Source organism: Ailuropoda melanoleuca, chromosome 13 (assembly GCF_002007445.2).
Source record: "Ailuropoda melanoleuca isolate Jingjing chromosome 13, ASM200744v2, whole genome shotgun sequence".
NCBI lineage: Eukaryota > Metazoa > Chordata > Mammalia > Carnivora > Ursidae > Ailuropoda > Ailuropoda melanoleuca.
The window spans coordinates 32,796,754-32,815,246 of record NC_048230.1 but is presented as its reverse complement, the minus strand read 5'-3'; the positions used below and the strand labels follow the sequence as shown (position 1 = coordinate 32,815,246).

Below are 18,493 nucleotides of genomic sequence, written 5' to 3'. Positions count from 1 at the left end.
ACCTGAGCCACACGTGGAATCTTTGCCACTATGGCTGTGCCACGTGGCACATTGTCAGGTGTCCAGTAATTTTTTAGGTGAAATGAAGAAATTGATAACCAAGTAGGAGAGAACATATTTTTAAAATGAGTGTTAGTTAGGCTTTGTGGTTTGAATATTTGCACATTTTCAACATCTTATTTTAATATCAGACTTTCATACTAAACTATCAAAGATTCTTTTGGAATCGGAAAGCTGTAATTGACAGGACATGACTATATGTCAAGTTTTTGTCCTGAGATGATGGCAATGTATAACGTATATTACAAGGAGGGAGATGATGGTTATATTATAGCTTGTGATTAAGATTTCCATTTTATCGATGGCTAGTGGTCCTGGATATCTGCATACTGTGCTCATATAGACACCTTCTCAGAAACACAGTCCATTTATCACCAAATAGAGCAGTCGTGCCCCAATTTCTTTGACATGGATAGGCTCTCCCTCTAATGGCATCTCATGATCCAGTTGAAATATAACCGTATATATGCAGCTGGGATTCAGGGTAATTTGGATTGCATAGATAATGTATGAATTCATTCTTTTTAAGTTAAATCTTTTCGGATAGTATAAAGTCTCCTCTCACTGTCATTTCTGAATCTGTTCTGTCACCATACTTTCCCAGAGGCATTTTATTTATATATCTATCTAGAGAAAAGCTGTATTATTGTTCTATATCTGGGGGTTGTCTTTCTTTTACATAAATGTCATTTTTTTATGTTCCATTCTGTGGCTCGCTCTTTTCACTTTGCACTAGGCAATCTATCTTGGAGATCTGTCCATGTTGTTACCGAAAGATCTAGCTCATTTGATTTAACTGCTGTATAGTATTCCATAGTATAACTATATTATGGTTTATTTAGCCATTGTCTTGCAGGTAGAGATTTATGTAGAATCTTTTTTAAAGAGTTTGCCACTTTGTATTTAATGATTACAGCATCTTGCACAACTGGGCGAAGGACCCGCAGGAATCCTACTACTAGCAAAGCCTGGCTTGACAAGTTCGTTCAACTGTAAAGATGAATGTTATTCATCAAAATGAAATAGGGTCACATTAAGGTCAAAAATTAACTCACCAGAAATGGAAGTTCCTTGGTTCTTCCTTAGGACAGGCAACATTCAACACCACCAATGTTTTCAAAGGCCAGGTGCTTTCCCTACACCCACATACAGTCGACCAGGCTGACACTACAGCCCAAGGAGGGATGTGGGAGCCTTGCTCAGTACATGGCGTCTAGTGTAATAATTATGGTGATATCCAAGTTACATAAAATCACCCTCCTCACACGATCTGGTTTTGGTGATACTCTCTCATGGTAGCATAAAAGAATTTAGAAGGATTTTTTAAAATTATTGGGCGGGGGGGGGGAATCTGCTTCCCAGAAAATTTAAGATCTCAGAAATGATGGCAGATTCACCCTTGGAGCAGTATTTTTGGTGTTGCTTGTATAGTCAGCATGTGGGTGACATTTAGACCCAGGCTTGGCTTAAAGTATGATTCATGAGAACACATCAGATGCTGAAAGTGGAGAATTTTCTTTGGTATTTAGAAGGAGCAGCTTGAAGGAGCCACACTGCTCTGGGCGATGAAGGCAGCCACTCTGGGGGCTTCACTCAGTGAAAAACAGTCTTTTCCAGAAACTCTTAAAGTCTGAACTCTGGCCCTCAATGACAGCCATTTTGGTGCTCTGTGGGAAACCTATGGGGACATTTCAGAGGCATTCAAATACGGGTGGAAAATTCAAGGTGGGCTGACCTCTAGCCAAAGGACTGCCATTATTTTACTCATCAAATGAAAAGGGCATTTGAAATGATGTTCGTTCAAATGTAAACATCAAAAGGCACCGTTGATTGCTGGCCTCTGGGTGTGTAGGGAGCTTTAATCCCCCTGGAGATGTCACATTATGCACTGGTAGAGGCCATCCTTGAAGGCCACCATTTAAAGCTTACCTGGAGCACACCTTCCAGATGGTTATAGATAACACAACAAGAAGGCATCTAGGACATTTAAGGCTTCGTCAGTATCAACATTTTGTGCAGCATAGACCCATGGGTTTATTTTTAGCCCATTGCATAATGGTGGTGGCTGTGATGATTTCGAAAAAAGACTGACAAGTCCTGGTAGACATATAGAGCAATGTCTCCAAGGAAAGCTAATTAAGTTGCCATATTATAAAACTAAGATATGAGAAACAAACCAGTAGATGCTTTCAGTGGAACTTGAAATTTTCATTTGTTACTTTTTTCTAAGAGGTCTGGATTTAGATTTGTGGGTGAGGCTTCATTTGTGCTTATGAAAATTGGTTGAGTCAGAAACTTCTTTTTCTCTCCCCCAGCCACGTCTACGACAGAAACATCGGAGCTGAATGGCTCCCCCTTCCATTATAATATGTCAGGCTGGTGACATGTGACAGTAGGTTTCATACTCCACTTAATGAGAGGCTGCCAGTGTCTACGGAAGGGAAAAAAAGAAAAAAAAAAGTCAGATTTACATGTATTGCATTAAATGGGGAAATGTTACTAACTTGGTAATAGTGACGGCTTGGAGTATATCAGCCAGTCTTTTGTGGCACTAAAGTGAGGCCAGACTTACCATAACTAATATGTGGGATAACTTCATCTAGAATCCTCAGGTGAATAGTTGTAAAAACATGCTTTGTTGAAGACTTCGTACACATTCATTGAAGGTTCGCCATGTGGGAGACAAATGGTTTTAGAGGAAAACAAGACAGATGCCTGTCTGTGGCATCCAGGTGGCTTTGCAGTCCTAGCGGACTCCGGTATGTTTCTTTTCCCTTTTTGCTCCAGTTCCCAGCACGCTTGGAGGTAAGGTTACTACTAAAACTTCATTCTCACCTTGGTTCTGGTCCAGCTGCAAATTCAGCAGGGAGCGTTAGGACCGTCCCTTGGACTCGGGTGCGTGTCTGTGACGTGCATGAGTTTGTGATATGAGGAAAACACGAAAGAGGAGGTAGGCAGGGTGATAACCTCATAAGTAGCAGGATGTGGAAGTGGCATAGGAAAGACAAGTCACATGTTTTGGAAGGCCAGAGGAAAGAGGAAAATGGTGACCGGTGCTGGAGAGTGTGGAGAGGCTTCCGGGAGGAGGAAGCAGCTTTGTCCTTACCATGTTTGCTGTTTCGGCGTGTGGGGTCTTGGCATAAGATGCTTGGGCCAGGTGGAGGGAACGGCGAGAGCAACATGCGAGAAGCCTGGGTCATGCTCACCAGCTGGAAGCCCATGATTTACACACCTTTCAAGGGCCACGACCCCTGGCTGACACCGCCACTTGGGAGAGCCCTCGCTCAGCCTATGCCCTGAAATCATTGGGTTTTGAAAAGCTGGTCGGAAAGATTTGGAAATAGCACACATTTTCTTTACTTAGAGCAAAGCATTCTGATTCTTCTAGTTTTCAGATCCATCTTTGGACAACTCCCATGACCCTGTCCCGAGATCCAGTGGGTTATGTATTTGCGAAATAGCAGTAGACACTCCATGGGTGGTGGCCTGCTTGAATTCGTGGTACTTACCCAGCAAATATTACTGTAATCCCCATTCAGGAAACAGTGTATTTCGTTCATCAGCCATACGATAAAAATACACGCATTGGAATTATGCGTGTGAGATCTGGTGAAACCCAGAAGTGTGTAGTTAATAGCATTGTCATGGTGTCAGGGTCTTGGCTTTGCTGATGTGCTGTGGTTATGTGAGATGTTACCTCTGGGGAAGGCTGGCGGAAGCATATATGGGAACAATCCATACTATTTTTACAAATTGCTGTGAGTCTTAAATTACATCAGAAGAAAAATTAAAAGTTTGTTTTCTTTTTAGAAGCAAGACAGAATCAGATCATCTCATCTGGTTGTTTTCACACTGGTATTTTAGGATTGGCCTCCCTCCCTCGCCCTCAGCAGCCCATGGGCACCTCCTGACAGCTGGAGGACCCTGGGAAATCTACCCCTTTAAAAGTGCTGACCCAGTGCCTTCAGATTCCCGATGAGGAAATCAGAGCCCAAAGGAGAAAGGGCACCACTAGTTAGCAGCTATGGACAGGAACAGAAAGAGCCTGGGAGCTTTTTAGGACAGTTGCTTCTGTAAATCATCGTGAGTCCTAGCTCTTTAGCTAAACTGCAGCTTCTTTTGTCAGACAAGGTGAGATTAATTCGATTGGAAATGAGTGTCTGTGCTCCGGCGTTCCATTTCCGTGGAGACGGAGATGAGCCGTCCTTACGGTGGGAGCAGTGCACAGGCGGGTTGGCCTGGCGGGCTGTTTCACAGTTCACCACCCAGCACGGGGCACTTGCCTGGGAAGGCCGCTCTAAGGCAGAGGACGGGAACTCAGGACGCCAGAAGAAATCCCCTGCCTCCTTGCCAGCTGGGCCTCCCCTCCAGCCACCCGTGAGCCCCAAAGTCGATCAGCTTTCCTCTTCCTTCCTTCCCATTCTGACCCAAGTCACTCAAGTATCGTTAGAAAACCTCGGGCATCTTGGACTTTACTTCCAAGGTTAATATAATTGTAATAATCTTGTATCTGTCTAGGGATTTTCAGGTTGCAAAGCCCTATCTCATATGTTCCCAAAGATAAGCCCCACCCCCAGGCTATGACATAGGCAGACTGGTTTTATTTCTGCTTTATAAGTAAGTGACATGACTTGTCCAAAGTTGTTGAGTTTGAGTCTATCAAGACTAGAGTCCGCGGCACTGGAGGAGATAATGCTAAGTGAAATAAGTCAAGCAGAGAAAGACAATTATCATATGATTTCTCTCATCTATGGAACATAAGAACTAGGATGATTGGTAGGGGAAGAAAGGGATAAGGAAGGGGGGGTAATCAGAAGGGGGAGTGAAACATGAGAGACTATGGACTATGAGAAACAAACTGAAGACTTCAGAGGGGAGGGATAGGCTGGTGATGGGTAGTAAGGAGGGCACATATTGCATGGTGCACTGGGTGTTATACGCAACTAATGAATCATGGAACTTTACATCAGAAACTGGAGATGTACTATGGTGACTAACATAATATAATAAAAAATCATTAAAAAAAAAAAACTAGAGTCCGACCACAGGTCTCCAAGATCCTGGTAGATGCTCTTGTAGGCGAGGTCCTGTTCATTGTAAAGCCCCTGCATACACTTGAAGATCAACCAGCAGGTGTTATTATTATTGTGTTACTATTATTCTTGTTAACATAAGCATGATCCTTGGCCACTCATGATTTTGGAGCATGAGGACTCCCACACTTGGTCATTCTCCAGACTCATACAGGAGGCGGAAGCTATGGTTTCCTCTCTTCCTACACCTCCAAACGGTTGGGGCCTGAAGATGCCATATGGGGATCGGATGAGTAAGACTTAGATTTTCCTGAAAAGTGAAGTGAGTTGCCCGTGTGCCACATCAATAGGGATCTGTGTGACAACCGACTGGCAGGACAGCTGCCCTGGAGCTGCCTGGCACGCCCAGGCTCCAGAGGGCTGTGTGCGAGCTGCCATGCTTTATTTATTTAGCTCCAGTTGTTGATGCCTGCGTCTGCAGGGAGAGCTGACCGCTTCCTTTCCCCTAGCATCCTCTTTGCCCTCCACGTGGTAGGACATAACCTTTGCTGTCAACATGGGGACTTTTAATTGATACTGACACTGTTCTGTGCCCCCAACATTCTGCCTAACATCTGGGACATTGGAAACGTTGGTGCGATGCTGTAATGGTGGAGGGCCAAGCCCATCCTTGAGACCATACTCACAGCTACTCCTCGCCAAGGAAAATAATCTCCCAAGGATGGCATTGATTTTTCATACCCTAAGGGATATTTGGAAAGTAAACTTGATGACCCAACTCAGTATTGCTAGCCATTCACACACATGTGCACCTAGCATCCAGTAGGCACTTACTAGATATTTGTCAAAGAACCTTCTAAAGCAGTGGGTCTCAGTCTTTAGTGTACCTGCCAACATGAGGGTCACCTGAAGGGCTTGTTGAAACATGAAGTTTGAGGCCTCACAGGGTCTCTGAGTCATTTGGTCTGGGGAGGGGCTAAATAATTTCGGACAAGTTCCAGGTGATGCTGGTGTCATGTAGAGAAAATCGTGGTCCAGAAGAGATTGGCAAAGGTTTTCTATAAGGGCCAGATTGCTAATAATTTAGGCTTCGTAGCCATATTTTAGGCTTTGTGGGCTCTGTCACAACTACTCAACTCTGCCATTGTAGCCACAGAAAATACATAAATAATCATAGCTGTGTACCAATAAAACTTTATTTACAAAACAGGTGGTAGACTTGTTTTTTAAAATGTTGTGCTGGGGAGCCTGGGTGACTCAGTTGGTTAAGTGTCTACCTTTGGCTCAGGTCATGATCCTGGGGTCCTGGGATTGTGCCCCGCATCAGGCATTGGGGAGGGGGGGTTCCCTGCTCAGCAGCGACTCTGCTTCTTCCTCTGCTCCTCCCCCTTGCTTGTGCACTCTCGCACACACTCTCTCTTTTTAAAGCTCTTGGATGGGAATCCCTGTTAAAGATGCAGGTATTGGTCAAATCCTATCTCTACTGTTCACTGGCCATGTGACTTTGAAGGTCACTAATGTCTCTGTAGAACGAAGATAATCATACAATGAAGAATCGGGGGAATGCTTAACATTTATCAAGCCTGGTGCTTACGTGTTTCATTTAATATTCTTTATGCCATGATTGAAATACTCCAGGATTTTAAAATTCATGACTTTAAAAAGTAATTACAGTTGACCCTTGAACAACCGAGATCTGAACTGCATGGATTCATGTACACATGGATTTTGTACAGTACATTAAATGTGTTTTCTCCTGTGTTTTTCTTAACATTTTTTCTCTAGCTGACTTCATTATAAGACTGCAGGATACACAATGTACAGCATACAAAATATGTGTTAATCAACTGTTTTATGTGTTCCATCAGGCATCCGGTCAACAGTAGGCTCTTGGTAGTTGAGTTTTTGGGGAGTAAAAAGTGATACGTGGATTTTCAGCTGTGGGGGAGTAGGTGTCAATGCCCTTAAACCCCCGCATTGTTCAAGGGTCAAGTGAATAATTCATTGGCATATGTGGCTTGGATTTTAGGTTTCGAAGTTAACCAAAAGATGAATCATCTTATAAAATTAAAATCTCCTTTGAAATTCTCTCAAACCACCAGCACCTAGGCTCTTAGAAGGTCAGAAGCCAAGAGTAGCTTTCTTGGTGTATCTTTGCACATAAGAGACACGCAACTAAAGGAGGAGTCGGGCTCACCCTGTCTGCAGTGGAGCTGTTAGTCTCACGCCCTTCCCCAAAACCCTGCTCCTCTGTTGTCTTCCTTAATCCAGTTAATGGCAGCTCTGTATTTACAGCTGTTTGGGCCACAAAGAATGATTCAGGAGGAGGAATTTAATAAGGAAGTGTCCTGATAGGGACTTAAGGATGAAATTGTTTTATATTTCAAGCAGGACATAAAGGTCTTTTGGATCAACCCTCCGCTTTTGCAGATTAGTAAACAGAGGTCCAAGAAGCAGAGACACTAATCAACATAGATGGACCCACCGAAGCATTTAATAGGACTGACTTGTTTTGTCCTCATAACAACCACGTAAGCTAGGTGCTGTTAATTCCCCAGTCTACAGATGAGGCAGAAAGGATAAGTTATTTGTCCAAGGTCATGCTTCTAGTCGCCGTGGGACTGAACCCAGGCAGTCTGACTACCAAGTCCGTGCTCTTTGGGTACGACGCTCTGCTGTGTATAGTGTTTTCCTTATCTGTAATCTGTCTGTGAATTGAGGAAAGAAAAGGCTACTCGAGAGAAAGCTGTCTTGTACCTTCAGTAATTTCTGTGTTTTGCTGGGAAAGGTAATGAAATTGCAGCAGGGGGCTATGGGAAGTGTACTTTCAGTGCGTTTTCCAATTTTCACCTGATTATCCTGGAGTTTGCTCATGCAAACGCATATGATGCTGTGGAAATAGTGCCGAAGCAGAAAGATGTCTCTGTTGGTTTGGATGCATATCTGGTCTTAATACTGTATTTCTAGAAAACTTGCCCAAAAGGAGATCACCCCAACGCCACTGAGCAGATCCAGGGTCACCCAGTTCAGCTTCACAAATACGCCCTGACTTTGTGTCTACCATACGTGTGCTGGGCACTGGAGATATTGCAATACGACGGCATCTAGAACATTGTGCCTGCCCTCAAGCACTTTTCTGACTATAGGTCCCAAAGTGGCAACATTCCTGGAAGCCCTGGTGTGTGCAGAGTATACCGCAAAAGAGAGGAAATGTGGGTATTTATTATATGGCCCCAAAATGGGCAGCCTATTAAAACATGATGTGGCCAAGTCACCACCCCCCACTGTATTACCCCAGAGAATAGTGCACAGTCTTGTGCTATTGAACCTTGACGTGGGGGGTTGGGGGGGTGGGGCCTGACCTTGGCTTAGTCCAAAAATGTGTTCTTTTGATGACTGGAATAAAACAATGTGCTTCTTCTCCTCTCCCCCCCCCCCCAGGACCCAAGAAGCAAGCACAAGTTTAAAATCCACACTTATGGAAGCCCCACCTTCTGTGATCACTGTGGGTCCTTGCTGTATGGACTTATCCATCAAGGGATGAAATGTGACAGTAAGTTTTCTTTTCCAGTAGATGGTAAGGCTCTGCAGCTTATGCCCAGGGTTTACAGAGCACCTCAGCTTCAAGACCTTTTCCACATCAACTCAAAAATAAAAAGAACTCGTTCAAATATGTACCATACCAAAAAAAAAGTGTAGGACTGCCCCACTGTCAAAGTACTAATGTATTAAACTCCTTACTTGCCTGATTGTGAACAAAAAAAAAAAAAAAAAATCCCACCCAATTTATAAATGAAGTTAGTGCTGTCGTGGGGTGTGTGTGTGTGTGTGTGTGTGTGTGTGTGTGTGTGTGTGTGTGTGTGTGTGTGTGTTAGAAACCTTCAGTCACTGTAAAATTCAGGCTAGTCAAACCCCAAAGCAAATGCCATGTGTTGAAAGAAGAATCCCCACCTCCAGATTCCACATTTGGTTAGGCTTCAGAATAAGCTAAGCAACCATAGTCATTATCTTCCTGTGTCTCTAATTAGTGGGTGGACTGTGGAAAAATCCAGTAGGCTCTCCTTCAAACTGAAACTATGATGAAAATAAAAACCAGACATCTGAAGTTCACTGGCCCTGCTGCATGTTCATGGACCAACCAAATCTTTACCCGTCCAGTTAGAGATGAAATCACTGAAGGCCACGGACAAGGAAGGCATCAGCCCCTCCATTCTCCCTTTTTTGTTCTGTATGTATCATCATCAGGCACCAGGTAGAAAGAAAAACAACTCTGGAAACTCTTTGCTTTGATAATTCTTATGAGATTCCCCAGGCCATGTATGTGTTTAAATAAAAATGTATACTTTCAGGACCAAAAGAAAGGGAATTACTGAACCTGTTTTTTCTAGTAGACAGGGAAGTGTTATGGAAATATCAATATGTTTCCATTCATTAATTGCTGCTCTTATGGCCAAAAGCTTTCTGTGTGTATTCCACAGGGAGCAAAGACAAGCGTGTATGTAAAAATCAAGACGAAATGAACATTATACAGCACATGGATAGTTTCTCTCAGCACACAGGGGTCCTTCACCTTAGAAACTGTCAGATTTAATAGCCTAAATGAAATGTTTCTGATGATCCAGGCCAGTCGTTTTCTGGGTTTTGAGAAACCCTCGGACTCCGTGGATACGGACCTTGGGGGTTCTGCAAGTACTCTCCCGTTATGGAGCCATACAACTCTTACAGAGTACGGAAGTAAGCGCATTGTCAGGGCGGGACTGAGACGGCTGGTTTCAAAATTTTGTTCGGATCAGAGGGCTTTATTGGTGATCCATGAATGTCTTTGTAATAAACGAACGGCATCAGTTTGCATTTATGAGCTCAGTTTTTGCTGATGAAGTAACACTCATCTGGCTTATGTGTTAGGACTCCGCTTAAGATTTTGTTTGAAAAATGGGTTCCATTAGTAAAAAAAAAAAAAACTTTGAAAACCGCTGACCTGGACCAGTGCTTTGTGTTTTGCCTTCTTTTGTTTTAAATTCTTTAACTTGGAGTCGCAGGGCTTCTGGGGCTGCTTCCTGTGCTCCTTCCTCAAGGGAAGCAGATAAGCAGATGGGTGCCAGGAGCCCAAGCCCTCCCTTCCCTTCTGTAGAGAAGAAGCCTCCTCTGTGCCTTCCCATGTTGCAGGGTTAGAATACCATATACAATTCTGCTTGGTAGGGGAAAGGTGTGAGCAACCCCTTGTCCAGGCCAGCCTCTTAGTTTGCAGAGCAGGACACGGGATCAGAGAGAGCACTTGAGCTTCCCAAGATCAAAAAGCTGCTAATGGGGGAGCCAAGACAAGAACACAACCCAGGGTGCACTCGCCTCCCATGCTCCCCTCCTTGTGGCGCTTCTCCTTTGCAGAGAGGCTGGCATTAATTTCTTTGAAGTTGCAATTCTGCCTCGGTACTTGAAGATAGGTGTTGGTGACCCCGAGTCCTGTCAATAGCCCACCTTGTCAGGAAGCCTTTATATCGGCTGCATCGAGGGGGGTGCACGGTCTGGAATGGTTAGCCTTGGAAATCGAAACCTAGACAGAATCCACATTTGTGAAGCAGTGGATTGTTCTTTCCTCGTTACGCGCATTATCCTACTTTCCATATCGAATCATAGCAAATACACATTATTTGCGATGCTTTTTGCCATTTACTTCACCACGGTAACACTCAAAATGAGCACCAAGGCTCCACCTTGAAGGCGACAGAAGAGCCTGGTAGCATCCTGTCGAGGGGGTGTGAGGATTCCAGTGGCCCTGGCTCCTTCGGGAAGCCTGAAGGTACAAGGACAATAGAGCTGGAACACCTACACAGAATCTTATGTTTGTGTTCAGCATACAGGATTCTTTTCAGGGTGTCTTTGGTTCACTGCATGGAGACTGATCTTTTTATTCCTCCGTGTCTCGCCCACGTAATGTCAGCTGGTAAGGAGTGGTTTATCATTGCCAGCCGTGTATTTGTTTTACTTAGAATAATATTTAAATATTTGAAGACAGGTTTAAAATCTCAAATACAAGTTCTTAAAAAAAAAAAGCTATCTACTTAAGCGTTCTTGAAAACACAGAGTTAGCTAAGGCAATGAATTTCATGAATCTCCTCGACTCACTCCAGCTCAGAAGGGCCTAAGAAATTCTTTGGCAAAAAAAAAAATAGCCTCGGTCTAAACTTTGCATGTAATTTGCCTCTGCGTACATGAGATATTAATTAGCCCGTGCTCTGTATGCGTTTACCTGTGTGAGTTTTGTGTAGTGTTAAACAGTTGAAGCATTCTGGGCTGAGCAGGCAGGGGGATTTTGCTTCCGTGAAGACGGGACAAATACGGCATGGGTATTTTAAGGATAGCGTCGTTCACATGAAGCCTGTGTTATAAGGGACATCTGCTAACAGTTCTTCGTGTCACCGAAAACATTGTAGCGAAGCATCGAGTCAGAGGGTAGCTCATTTTCACTTGTGCTCACACACCACAACACTGGGGAAGCAGTGGCTCGAGCCCGTCTGCACAGCCTCACCCTTCGCTTTCCCGGTTCACAGCCTGCGACATGAACGTGCACAAACAGTGCGTGATCAACGTGCCCAGCCTCTGCGGGATGGACCACACGGAGAAGAGGGGCCGGATCTACCTGAAGGCGGAGGTCACCGACGAGAAGCTCCACGTCACCGGTAAGGCGTGCCTGCGGACGCGTGAGGCACGCGGCATCTCCGTGGGCATGCGGGTCAAGGCCAGGTTGGCAGCGAGGCCGGGATCATCACGGCCTGGGAGCCGGTCGGACTCAGAGCCACCAATTTCCCATGAACCCGTCTCCCCAGAGACCGCTCTGGACGCCGACTTCCCAGCCACTCCAGTGCCGTCCAAAGTCATACCTGCTGTGTGGGTTGGGGTACCCTGACGGCCTGGCCAGCATCTTGTCCCCTGGTGCCAGCGGGGGCCAGGGAAGCGGGGGGAGGCGGACAGATGGCCCAGACGTGTCATGGCATCAGACTGTGGTGACCTGACCAGCCCATGCTAATGATAACATCCACAGTGAACAGCCATGAGGTTACGAAGTTATGCTTCCTCTGCGTGGGGCACGGTGCTAAGAACTTCGCTGTAGATAATTTCAGGGAAGTTCATTTCCTCTGACCATCGCTTTTGCATCCTTGCATGTGGGGCTGTGGCTCTCACCTGCGTTTCCCTTGCATTGGGCTGACGCTGTTGGTGGGGTCCACTCTGTCCTTGCGGCATCTTGTGGCCACCAATGTCTGTACAGCCCCAGCCGTACACTTGTTCTCTTCTCTACTGTGACTGCCACCTTGTCAAAGTCCCGTATGGGGGCAGGGAGCATGCAGCCTAGGAGAAAATGACCAGAAAGCAGTAAGTGGTAAAGTATTCGGAAGCAGGAAGTCAGAATGCCTATTGGCTAAACATTTCCCTGTTTTTCCTCCACTTTATAAAGCCGCTGCTGTGGGCAGTCTAATAGACCTGGTGGGGGACCAGTCAGAGCCTCATGGTAAGGGGCAGAGCTCACTGTGAGGCAAGAATGGCCTGGCGAGAGTTTCTGAACGGTCAGCCCTTGTTCGTGTTGTTTCTGATACAGAAAAGCACGCCGCATACTGGACCTGCCTCATGCCTTCTCCCGTAATAACAGCAGCAGCCCTACGGGGCTTGCTGGAGTTGTGCACGGTCTTCTCTGAGCCTCGAGGAAGCTCACATGTCCCAGACGCCCTGGCGGGGTGGGGGGGGCACCTGGTACATGGTAGAGGCAGGCCAGGTCCCATCGCACAGGCACAGCGAGGGGCTGTCCTGGGGCCCGTCTGCTCATTGCCCCACCACGGCCAACAGCTGAACTCAGTTCACTACTCTGCGGGGTCATCCTGGGAGACAGCACTCCTCGCCGAGTTAGACGTAGATTTTCCGCACGTGAACGCCAACTAGTCTAACGTATAGCAACATTCTAGGTTAAGTCTCTTGAAGGTCCATCTAAAGTGCTTTGCAGAGTTACAGCTCTGCTCTGTGAATATGAATCCAGCAAGAGTTCAGTCACAACAGCAACAGCAGCTGACACAAGTGGGGCCCACAAAAGGGCCGCTTTCTGAGCACATCGTGTGGTTAACGTCTGTAAACCTAGGTGGACATTTACTGTATTATCCTTACTTTACAGGTGAAAGCACCAGGAAATTATATGACAGGGCCATAGTCATGCAGGTGGTACATTTAATAGTTAAATGATTAATTGCTGCAAGTAGAGATACGGTATTTCAGTGATAGTGTGGATAAGAACTGGAATCTTGTCTTAGTTCTGGCTGCCGTCATAAACAGTAAAGACTGCGTGGCTTAGACACCAGCATTTACTGATCACAGTTCTGGAAGCTGGGAAGTCCAAGATCAGGGTGCTGCTAATTTGGTTCCTGGTGAGGGCTCTCCTTTTTGGTTCGTAGATGGTTAGTGTAGCTGTGTCTTCACTTGGGGATGGAGAGAGAGAGGAAGCAAGCTCTTGGGTGTGTCTTCTTATAAGAGCCCTGATCCCGTCGTGAGGGGCCCCACTGTCATGACTTCATTATTTCCCCAAGGCCCCATATTCAGGGGGTTAGGGGTTCAACATACAAATTTTGGGAGGATACATAATTCAGCCTGTAGCAAATCTATTTTTAAAATATGGTTATTATTTGTGTGAAGGAAATGTAATCCTAAGTATGGAAAGCCAAACCCAAGGAAGTAGCTAATAGGCAGTCATTTGTCTAAAACTCTTAATTTAGAGTAATTTTAGATTATCAGAATCAGAATTAATTTTGCTATAGTGAGAACACAAATACAAATAAAACCGTAACAAATAGAGCTCATGGTTCAAATAAAAAAAAAATTTCATAAGTAGTACAGGGTTCCCTTCGCCCAGTCCTCCTGTCCCCCAGTATTATATTCCTCTATAACCGTAGGGTAAGTATCAAAGTAGACATATTTTTATTTATTTATTTATTTTTTTTTTAGAGATCTTATTTATTTGAGAGAGAGGAGAGAGAGCACGAGCCGGGGGAAGGAGGGGCAGACGCCCCACTGAGCAGGGAGCCTGATGCGGGACTCGATCCCAGGACCCTGTGATCATGACCCGAACCGAAGCCCGATGCTTACCACCTGAGCCACCCAGGCGCCCCTCAAAATAGATACATTTTTAAATAACACCTGGTAAATTTGGGGGGGGAAAAAAAAAACCTGTGTATCTGTAGTTACTCACTAGAAATTATTTTAGCCGAAGAGAAGACATGAGACTTCTCTTATTCCAGTATGAAAAGACTGCTGGGGGTACAAAGAGAAGCCCCTTCGACGCAGAAGCTGCTGGTGACGGCCCCCCCTCCTGCATGAGCTGCCCAGCCTCCCAGCCCAACAGTTCAGGCATAAATTTGTCTTGACTCATGTTTTCAGTAACAACAGCTACCATGCATTGAGTACTTGGTATGTACTTACTGTTCATGAGACTGGACCTTTCTTTGTGCTAAGTGCTTTCTATTCTTTGTTTCACTGACCTCTCAAACAATGCCATAAAGTGCTATTATTATCCTCAGTTTTGAGATGTGCAAACGAGCTGAGAGAGAGGGAGAAATTGTTCCAAGTTATAAGGTAGAACGCGGTGGTGCTGGAGCTGGAGTCCATGTCTGACGCCCAGCCCCTTGCCTTCAGCCCCAAGGCTGTCAACCTCCCAGTTCTCTCGTATGAATTAAAGAGTAGCAGCCGAGCTTATGTCCAAATGCAAGTGGTATCTTCCGAAATGCATTTAACCCCTGAGCAGCTGTGTTGATGGTTAGATTACCTCAGCCCCATTTCACCTGTGCAGAATTGCTCAGATCGAACATAACTCCCAAAGTAAAATAGAAACTCCCAACAGACGCCTGCTTTGGGACGGCAATCGGCCTTTTGACATCAGAGATGAGTTTCCTTTCTAGATTGGTGCGGTATTTATGGGCAAGGCCTCCGCTTTAGTGGTATATTTTTATTTTTTGCCTCTGGGCAGTGGTGCTGATGTTATCTGAACAGTGTCATTTTTATTTCTTTCAATATGCGATTATAATAGGTTTTCTACATTCTCGTGTGCTTTTTTATTTGGTTTTTGGAGGAATGGTTAAAAAAAAAAAAAAGGAATTCCCTCGTGGGAACAAATTTTCAATTTAATGTTATAAGTAAATGGAAAAAGATATCCTGCTTTACAGCTGCTCCAGGAACACATGTCTCCCACAAACAGATTATTCTGCAGAAGAGTCTCATTTTCTCAAATACTCCGGGTGGTTAATTTGGCCTGGAGATCTAAGTTCTCCAGCGAGTTCCGTGGGGCGGGGGGTTGGGGGGGGAGGGCTTGGAGCAGGATCTGAGGCTCCTTGCAGCAGACGGGTCATATCTTCCTCTGTGCGCCTTCTACAGCAGCTTGCAATTCGGTGCCCGTGTCTCACCACCCCAGCCATCGAGACTTGACGTCATGGTATCGTGATTAAGCAGTAATGCTCCTTCTCTGTATTCTTCCACCTTAAGAGCATAGAGCCTACAGAGCCGAGGCGGTGAGACTCAGCTTTGGGTAACAGTCATTGATTCTTTGATTCATCCATTCATTATACATGTATTGAGCATGTCTTCGGCTCTCTCAAGGTGCCAAGGAAGCAAAGATAATTAAGACATGGCCCTTATTGCAGAATGTGTGGTCTTTGTGGGGGAGGATGGATTAAGACATAAAAAAGGGACGACTAGGCGGGGCGCCAGGTGCCCTTAAGTGCGGTGGGAGTTGGGGAGAGCGGTGCCTCACCTGCCCTGCGAAAGCTGCAGACAGCTCCCTGTAGCCAGTGACAGGGAAGCCAGGGGGACATTTCAGATAAAGATGCAGAGCCATGGAAGGGCATGGCGTGTTCAGGAAGCTCGCACAGTCCAGGACTCGAGGAATTTGGAGTGTGAGGTGGGGAGAGCTGGAGGGAAACTTCTTTCCATTTTCAAGGGATCAGGGCTATACTCCTCAGAGTTTCCAGATTGTACGGTTCTTAGGGGCCATGTAGCACAGGCTCAAAGTTAAATATTTTCTTTTTCAAAACAGGAGGATTTTAAGTTCCGGGTGGCTGTGTTGTCAAGGATGGGACATCGGTCTCCTAGCCTGAACTCCGGACCTCACCCTGAGGCTCACGGTGACCCTTGACTTTTCTTTGTCAATGCTGGGAAAGGGAGCAGAGCAGGTAGCCCACTGGTTGCCTAAAAGCTTTGTAGGGATACTTTTCCCAATGGCAGGCAGGCAGGCAGGCTTGTGGACTATAATAATCAGTGTGGGGCTGCCAACAAGGAGCTGGACCGAGCTGCTTGCTTAAGGGAAAAGGTATTACTCAGAGGTGATGTCTATGAAATAAAATCTTGGCTGTGGGATTCGGATCCAGCTCAGCTATACAGAAGGTGATGCAGCCGGCATAGCTGGTCCGCAGGTCGGGATAGAGAGAGGAGGTCAGCAGGAAGCTGCTTAGCCTCGAGTATCACCATTATTGGTGATACTGCACTTGATCAGCTAGTTCAGGGGTTCTCATCAGATCCCTCCACTGCAAAGGTACCCTAGTCTGTTTATAAATGATAAGGAGTCTGGGTGTCATACTTGGAGACCCGCAACCTTCCACCCAGTGGTTTTAGCATCCGTGGATGGGCCGTAATCAATTATTACATTGGTCACACAATGGTGACTTTCTAATTCTGTAGTTCCTTCTATGATCATTTGCTGGCATTCAGCTGAAAGAAGAGCTTTTCCTTTACCTCTCCCCTACATTTTTTTTTTTTTTAGAGTGGGCTTCACACTGGGCATGGAGCCCAGCAGGGCTTGAACTCAAGACCCTGAGATCAAGACCTGAGCTGAAATCAAGAGTCAGATGCTTAACCTACTGAGCCACCCAGGGGCCCCTCCTGTACCTTTTTTAAAGTAGCAGTTTGGGCTCATGAGTTCTTTCCTACTGTCAATCTTTTATGTTCAGATTGTTCAAAATATGGCCAGTGGGAATCCCTTTAAACTGGCTCTGTGTCTTTTTGACATAATGCATCAATTTTTTGTTTTTTGGGTTTTTTTTTTTTTTTTTAGCGCTCCCGTTCTTTCTGGAACAGAAGAGCACCCAGCTTGCCCTTAATATTTCTGAGCAGCCCTGAGTATTGTTTTGTTTTTTTGCTGGGAAATAAGAATTCAAGGTCTGAGAGCTGGGGTGCTCATTGGTTCTGGGGTGTTCCTCTCTCTCAGCTCTTGTAGTAGACAGAGGAAATGACTCCACACTGGTGCTTCCGGTTCTAATCGTAGCTCAGAGTTTTTCCTTACCTTTCCCCAGTCCTGATTCATTCCTCCTCCTCCCTCTGTGGATCTCTGGTTCCCAGTGACATCAGTGAGTTTACTTATTTGCTCTGCCCCAAATCAGATGCAGCAGAGTTTCAGAATGTATATACCAATAACTCTAAGAATAAATCTACTCCATAAAGTTCACTATTTTATTGCAGTTTTTAAAAATCCCTTAGATGATATCCCACTAAGGGTAAGAAGTCAGAATACCATCACTCTGGATTGAATGTCTTCCTGTGTAGTTCTGTTCTCCGTTTGATATATGCCGCCGTAACTGAGTGACCAAACTGAGCCTACCTCATACGACAGACTGAAAGGGTAGGCCTCCTAATGTGATGTAATAGAAGGTACGTGGTATTGCCTATTCAAGTACTTTTGCCCAAATCTTATAACCTGAATCTAATCATGAGAGGGGGAGGGGGAAGCAGATAAATCCAGATATTGGGACAGTCTGCTTGTTAACCAGTATGGACTTTTCAAAAACGCCATTGTCCCAAGAAACAAAAACAGTCAAGGGAATTTGAGTAAAGGAATGTGGAGTCATGGCAACCAAGTGAAGCCTGTAACACCTGATTGGATCCTGGATCTAAAACAAAAACTATAAAGGACTTTGGGTGACGGGGGGGGGGGGGGGGGGGGGGTGAATCTGGACAGTATTCTAGGTAATGTTTTTATAACAGTGTGAAATTTCTGGATGATAATGGTGATGTGCTTTTGAAGGGCAGTGCTGATGTCTGGAACTCACCTGCAAATAATTTGGTAAAAGCAAAAAAACCAAAAAGCTGAAAATACGTGTAGGTACATACACACAGAAAGCCTGTGTGGTGAAATGTTAATAAATACCGAATCTAAAATAGATGGATGGTTGGATGGATAGAGAATCTAGGTGAAGGCTATATAGGTGTTTGATGTACTGTTCTTTTGACTCCACTGTTGGTTTGAAGTTGTTTAAGCTGAACCTTCAGAATGTTGGGCAATGATAAGTTAGAACTCTTTGTTGCTGTCTGTAGAGATCACTCCCAGCTGGAAGGAGGCCCCCAGGTGAGCCAACATCAGAGCTCCCGATGGGGTTGCTAGTGGA

The 18,493-nt window shown here is 45.3% G+C and overlaps 1 protein-coding gene across 1 annotated transcript in view; it reads left to right on the top strand.

Moving 5' to 3' along the window:
* The window catches only part of PRKCA (protein kinase C alpha), a 406,370-nt gene that overhangs the window by 261,893 nt on the left and 125,984 nt on the right, over window positions 1–18,493 (top strand). The window contains exons 4-5 of the mRNA XM_002921719.4: window positions 8,535–8,646; window positions 11,642–11,770. Coding sequence (XP_002921765.3) covers window positions 8,535–8,646; window positions 11,642–11,770 — 241 coding nt within the window. The remainder of the gene's footprint in view (window positions 1–8,534; window positions 8,647–11,641; window positions 11,771–18,493) is intronic.